The following is a 7820-nucleotide window of genomic DNA, read 5'->3' as shown; positions in this document are numbered from 1 at the left end:
CCCCCCCCCCCCCCCTCTCTTCTCTCTCTCTCTAGAGAACCTTTTCAAATGGTGCGCAAGTGACATGTCTTTTACAGCTAAAATCTTCCTTGATGCTCCATATTGATGGACCAAGCCCAGCTGCTGAAGACATTGGACGTCAGGTACATTTTATAGCAGAATGTAAAAACAGCTGATATATTTCTAATTGCAGTGGAAGTAGTTTAGCCACATTTTGGACCGAAGTTTTTTGTTGTTTTCTCATGAATGATATAGTTTATTGCCATTTGAAAAACCATGTTTATTGCTTTGGTGAGTAAGTAATTGGTTTTTAGATGTTTGACTGGCTGCTCTATGATCCTGTTGGCATTCTTCCGTCTTAGAGTGCTACAGTGTGTCTTACCTCTTGTAAAAGGGAAATTCACCATGAAATCTTCAGGAACGTTGTATACAAGTGGCAACAAGCATTTCCTGTTATGATTATGCATTTTTTATTACCCAATAGATATAGATATTGACTGCAGATGCATTATAGGGTATTAGAAGATTGAATGTCAACTTGATGTTTAGTCAGAGTTGGCAGCCTTGACGTTTTGAGCTTAGTTACACTTACAAGTGATTTTTATTTTTATTTTTATTTTTTTGTAGTTAATCACCTATGGTCGAAGAATGCCATATGCTGAATTATTTGCCAGAATCGATGCTGTGGATGCTAACACCATCAAAAGAGTTGCCAACCGTTTTATTTTTGACCGGGTATGCCTTCAGATTTTGACTTGTTTGTATTCGTTTTACAACATTTCTCTAGTGATGAAACACCTGGAGGTAAATACTAGACGCGATTGTGTTTTTAATAAGAAAAACAAAGAAGCTAGTTCATTTGGAAATCAGTAGTTAATCGTGATCTTGAGCTTCACAAAGCCTAATGTGGCATTTGATTCACAAAAATGAAAATAGAGGGAATAAGAATAAGATTCCAGAAGGAATAGGAATAGGAATAAAGAAGAACCAAATGGCGGATTAGACCTATTCCATGGAATACTATTCCATTCCCAATCTATTTTATAAACCAAACGCCAACTAATTGTCACTACAGGTAATGGCTGTTTTTTTCTCCCTTCTGTAGAGGGAGGTTTTCGAAGAACATATCTTCCCGCTATGTGCATGCTTACACTTTATATACATAGCTTCATTTTTTATTTTACACAGTCCGTAATTCTTGAATGCGAACTTTCCTCACTGTCACAGGATGTTGCAATATCAGCCCGGGGACCAATCCAAGGTTTGCCCGATTATAACTGGTTCAGACGAAGGACATACTGGCTGCGCTACTAAACTGGCGATTCTTTGCCTGCAACTGCAGCATTTTCTGTTAGTTATTTTATTTTTTTCCCTCGAGAGCCCGTTGTTGGGCATTATAATTCTCAGTTTCTGCAGGAAATAAGCCGGTTGTTTTGTGATCACCTTCCTCCTTTTGTACATTGTGGGTGATCCTTGTATAGATGAGTACCACATAATATTATTCCCTGGGGAGGTCTGATGGTTTCCAAACTCATGGAAATTGAACACATTGTTTCCCCTTGCTGAACATAACTGTAACCAGTGAACAGACAGCACAAGGATCTTTATAAAATTGCACCCTCATAATGGACTAATGGTATACAATCATGGTTGAGTGGATTGAAGTTTATTGTCTTTTATTAAGTACTCCGTATTTTGGAGTGGGTCAAAATGCAATCGTTATATCGTGCACCACGGCAGACATAGCAATGTGCACCCTGTTCCAAAACGACGTCGTTTCGATGTTAGTGGACGCGGACGCGAATGACTCCAGGAAATTTATTATTTATAATACACATAATCATTATCTTAGAATACACAAAATGTTTGCTCAGAATACACAGAATATTGATACAAAATACACATAACTCATCCACCTAACATTCGAATGCACAAACACATCACAACCTGTATTAATAACATGAATATATAGAATATTGACACAAAATACACAGAACTCATTCTCTTAAACATTCGAATGAACAAACACATCACAACATGTGTTACTAGCATGAATACACAGAACGGTTTGCCTAGAATACACAGAATGATTGCCTGGAATACACAGAACAATTACCTAGAATACACAGAATGATTGCCTGGAATACACATAACGATTACCTAGAATACACAGAATGATTGCCTGGAATACACATAACGATTACCTAGAATACACAGAAGAATATTGACACATCCTCCTAACATTCGAATTGCCTGGAATACACATTTGACACATCCTCCTAACATTCGAATTGCCTGGAATACACATAACGATTACCTAGAATACACAGAAGAATATTGACACATCCTCCTAACATTCGAATGCACAAACACATCACAACATGTGTTACTAAAAAATTAGATACTATTATACTCTTTAAGATACTTAAAAAGTTTCATTTTTGAAGAGTTATTTTGTTTTTAAAAATAATATTTATAAATAATTAAATAGACTAAAATTTATAGGAATTCTTCCATTTTTGTTTGACAAAACTTGTACTTTAACTCATTTTAATTAATTGAACATGGCTTATAATTAATTCGGACCGATTAAAAAGTTTCCAACAACCTGTTATATTCGCCACCTATACAATTGCATTCCTTTGTCCCATTATTCATTCCACCATAAATGAGCTGTATAATGTATTTACCTTTATTGATTAAAATAAATAAATGAGCTGTATAATGCATGGGGCTTCAAGTTGAAGCAAAAAGTTTTTTTTTTTTTTTTATGTACAAAATAAGTGAAATATAATTCTTATATAAAAGGTTATGAGTTTGATTTTTAGTAACATTTTCTCAATAGAGTCTGTTACATATGGTTTCCTATGCAGTTTACCTTTTCTGTATAGTTTACAGATTATTACAGAAGAACGGGAATTGCCTAGTACACATTCTTAAATAGTGATGATAGTTTCCTTATCACTTAATTTTTTAAAAAAGAAGAAGAAGGCTTCATAAATCCTGCTGGCCTCTGCTCCATTATGAGATCCTGATTTGGTTGGAAACTTTGGCACACTATCGGATCCATCATGCCTTGGATGTTTTACAGCACTTTAAATTGTCTAACCACCTAACCTACCCTACATTATCATCCATTCATCCTCCATTGATATCTATATTCCATTCTGTTGAGCATATCATATGTAAATATGGATCTGCAATCCAACTATCAGCTTAAGCTTTTAGTTGAGATGGAATATATACTTCAATTCATTCAAGACTTGCTTAAACAACTTCATGATTCTTTTAAGCTTGAGTTTTGATTAAATTTTAATTAAGATACATCTTTTGATATAGGTTGATTTAATTATAAAGTTCAAACCCTAGACCTTACTTAAGCAGACTCAAACTACTTTCACATGGACCATAAGTTATTGGTATCTTGCATAGGCTTAGCTTGTAGTCTTGGACCATTCCAATCGCACTACTTTTATTGAACCCTTATTCATCTAGTTTAAATCTTTTGCAATTGGAATAGTAAATTGCTCAAATCACTCTAACTATAATTCATCCAAGTGGTCATTAAAGAGTATGAACGGCCCAATTTGCTCTAATCACTCTTAGACTTCGTTTGGGAGAGTAGAAGTGGTAATGTTGGAGTTGTTGGACCATTTCATCGGCCGCACCACTATCACCAGGCCAGATCCTTACTCATTAAGTTGAGATTTTGATGACTGAAATAATAAACCGCTACAATTGGTCCAATTGTAATTCATCCAGGCAATCTATCAAGAGAACAACTAGAGCAAGTGCAATTGACTACCCAAACCGCTCTAACCATTCTTAGACTTCGTTTGAGATACAAGTAGTAATAAGCTTGGAGTAGTTGCACCATTTCACCTGCACCACTCTCACCAGATCCTTAATCATTTAGTTGAAATGTCGATGGTTGAAACAATTGACTACTATAATTGCTCCAATTACAATTCATCCAAGCAATCCATCTGAAGAACGGATAGAGTAATGTCCCCTCACCCACTTTAATCACTAACCAAAACGCACCTTTTAGTGAATTTGAAACAATCATTTCATTCTTGTGTTGTTTTACTTTAACACCGATTTCATATATAATTAAGATGTAACTTCATAATTAAAATAAAATAAAAGAAAGGTAAAAAGTTGTGCAGGAGAAAAGGGGAAAAGCAATACAAGAAACCGAAAAATTTGCGAAGTGAACGTGGGATGATAACACGTGAAAGAGCAAGTTTAAGGATTGCGTACGTAGACAAGTCGTTCTACGAGTTTGAAGACAAAGAAACTACTGCGGAGCTGTCATTTCTGCTTCTGCGATTTTGGTTCTTTTGTTTAGGTAATTAAACGGTCGAATTTGCTTTTGCTGGGGACCATCTTGTCTCTTTCTGCTTTCTTTGCCATAAATATCCTTGAATAAAATTCAAGCTTTTATGAATTTCCCAAATGGATAACTTGCAACTTGCAAAACTTTTCACCTTAACTTATCATATCCCATTTCATGGATTTTTTTATCTTATTCAATTAATTCACAAGTAATAAATATGTAATTTTTGTTTAATGTATTCGATTGTGGGTTGTTGTCTGGCCACTTGGCGGAAAGAGAAAAGGAAAAAAAAAAGTTGGCGATCACTCAACACTCCCAAAAAACGCGTGGACTATTGGGCGTTGTTGGCGTGTGCAATGTGCACCAATTGTGAATTTTGTAAAACTTTTCTGAGAATTTAAGGAAAAAACTCAAAATAGTGGTATATCTTGAATTTTTGTCTATGTCCTTTCTCCTAAGTCATGCCACACACGCACAAGCAAAAAATCCAACAAAACTCGGCTCATAATTAGAGATACTCTTAAATTAACTTGATTGAATTTTCATAATTGAATAGTCAAAAATTTTGATTTCATGATAGTCACAGATGTTGAATGGTAGTGAGTTGAGTGCAATCCAATGCATATACTTACTCGAGGAGATAGCAAAGTCAACCAAGATCGTTGAACTAGTGCAAAAGACTCTGAGCCAACCGTCTAGGCGATACGAATATGTCGAGTGCCGGTTTGTATTCATCATGAGCATAGTATTAGTATAAATAGATAGATGTAGCACACTGTTTTTCCTTAGTGAATTCACTTTTTCTTTTTGGGTGTAACCCAGGGTCTCTACCGTCGGACACAGGTTAATATCTCGCTGGATTGTAGGCAACTCAATTGGGTGGGACAGCTGGCCTGGAGATCTAAGGCTGCTCCATACCAAAAGTTAATGATCGAACCCTTAACCTTTGATTAAGGACGAATGAGTCCCTTCCACTCAATCACACCCTCCAGGTTTAGTGAATTCACTTTAGGAATACAAGCCTTTGCTTTGTGCATTTGTGCAATCTTGTATCATTAATCTATGCTCTTGTCTTACATTTACTATCCATAATTTATCGATGTTAATCTTAATTAATACCGCCACTAATATACCATGCTTTATGTGATTAAATTACAAAGTTTTTGACACAAAATTTGAACTACTACTCCTAATTAAAATAGAGTAGCATAACTAGAAAGTCTCTCTCATCTATAATATAATACAAAATACAATAAATACAATTGTCGGTAATAATTCCGTTGGTTATTAATTAAAATTGGATTAACGTCCCTAGCATGCAACATGCATGCTTGTGTCACATTCAAAAATAAAAGACTTGCCTTATAAGCTATGCATCGTGCATACATGGTAGTCGGTAGACAAGGACATTCCACCTCCAAAGAGTAATTCAAACAAATCCTCCATTTTTGAATCATTGCATTTGTCATCACCATCATCATCATCACTATTATTATTATTATTATTATTATTATTATTATTATTATTATTATTATTATTATTATTTGGTGATTAGCGGAGATCCACTGTCATTATCTGAGAGCGTACACTACGTAAATTCTGCTATTGTGTAATAACCAGCAAACCACACTGGAGAGTCAAATCGCACTAAGAAAACTCTGTGCAATCAATGCAATAGGCTTGACAAAGAAGGTATTGACAATAATTACAAGAATCAAACAATACCTATTATTGTTGTTGTTGTAATAATAATAATAATAATAATAATAATAATAATAATAATAATAATAATAATAATAATTAATGAGCATTCCAAAAGGATTCGATTCAAGTCTAATACAATTAATACAAGAATAAAAGTTAGAAGTTTATTGAATTTGAGGTAATAATAAGATTCAAATGTAAGTCTATTAAATAAATATATATATATATATATATATATATATATATATATATATATATATATATATATATATATATATATATATATAGAGATATCAATTAATTACACTATCCAGATCTCGATATTCATAGGAGTGTAAATTTCACATAGTTCATTAATGAATTTTGCCATGGGATTATGCATATTTCCCATGTTGCAAAGTGCAACTACTTGTGAATGGATCCTATAATAGCTTGGTGCCATGTTTATCTCATATGCATCCTTAAATTTCATCAATTTCTTATGTTAATTTTATCTTTGTTGATTACAACTTTTTTCTCATAATCAATTAAGATATACATCGAGATTAATCATGTTTGTAACTTTGTATCAAATAAAGTTTTAAGGTAACAAAACACTCCTTCATAGGTTAGCCAAAAGAGTTTTACATCATCTTATTCATGTAAAAGTTACTTTACGAGATAGAGTTTTATGTGACTCTAAGTAAAGTAATTGGATATTTGTTGAACAACAACAATTAATTTTTAAAGATAAAATAAAATAACGATTGAGTTATTTCTATTTTTATTATAAGGGTGTGTTTGGTTCGCACATGAGAATCGGAATCGGTATGAGTATCAAATACTTGGTAAGGGTTTTGGGTTTTGGTGAAAGTATTTTGCATGTTTGGTAGTATGGTGGAATGGGAATGATTATTAATAATTGGGGAAGAAATGAGGAAGGAAAATGAAACTCTTATTTAATAAGGGTGTGAGTTTTTTAATTAATGGGGTATTGCAAACCCATAGTAGTATTCTAAAAACCTGTCAACCAAACAATAAAATCACTTTGATACACATACCTTATATCAAAACTTGTCAACCAAACACACCTAAGACTATTGAATTGTTTGTACATTATTTATTATTTTTGTCATATTTGATACACAATTTTTATTTATATCACATTTAATACTTTTGACCAAATTTTGATGACAAATTGTCAAACTTCACATCACAATCCCAATTTCTAATCATATTATTTTTTTTAAAACTTAAAATGGTATTTAAGTGGCTATTTTATAGTACAAATATATGTGGTGTCTACTTCTGATTTGGGTCAGGTCAAAGTGGATTCGCATTCTTCATAGTGAGATGAAAAAATCGATATATTGTACGCTCAAAACGGATAATAAGTGAATGAGAAATTGATTCTCAAAGTAGACTTAATTGAGTTGAAAAGGGATATGAAAAGGCTTTGTAAAAAGCACTTGTCCCACATTGGTTTGTGAAATGGGTTTGCATCACTATATATAGAAGAGCTTTTAGAAGGTGGTTGAATTGTATAACATAAAGGTTCTCTCGAGTATTGCTCAAATTAGGAATTAATTAATTGTTATGACACTTACATTAAGTGTTCTTTAGCGAATCAATTTTAAAGAAAGTGTGTGTTACACACGACTCAAATTTGATTCTTTTAGTTTCTGGTTGGGTTTATTCAAAAATATAAAACCCTTTTTCATTATATATATTTTTGGTAAATTAACTTATTCACAACCAACACATAATTATCGTACACTAAAGTCACGAATTCAATTTT

General features: G+C 33.1%; 1 protein-coding gene across 1 annotated transcript in view; it reads left to right on the top strand.

The window, feature by feature from the left end:
* Positions 1-1664, top strand: part of LOC116024482 (probable mitochondrial-processing peptidase subunit beta, mitochondrial) — a 5460-nt gene extending 3796 nt beyond the window's left edge. The window contains exons 7-9 of the mRNA XM_031265379.1: positions 78-143; positions 628-735; positions 1228-1664. Of these exons, the coding sequence (XP_031121239.1) occupies positions 78-143; positions 628-735; positions 1228-1314 (261 nt within the window). The 3' untranslated portion in view covers positions 1315-1664. The remainder of the gene's footprint in view (positions 1-77; positions 144-627; positions 736-1227) is intronic.
* Positions 1665-7820: the final 6156 nt, after the last annotated feature.

The sequence above is a fragment of the Ipomoea triloba genome, chromosome 7 (assembly GCF_003576645.1).
Source record: "Ipomoea triloba cultivar NCNSP0323 chromosome 7, ASM357664v1".
Taxonomy (NCBI): domain Eukaryota; kingdom Viridiplantae; phylum Streptophyta; class Magnoliopsida; order Solanales; family Convolvulaceae; genus Ipomoea; species Ipomoea triloba.
The sequence above is the reverse complement of the archived record's forward strand: the minus strand, read 5'-3'. Positions and strand labels throughout refer to the sequence as shown.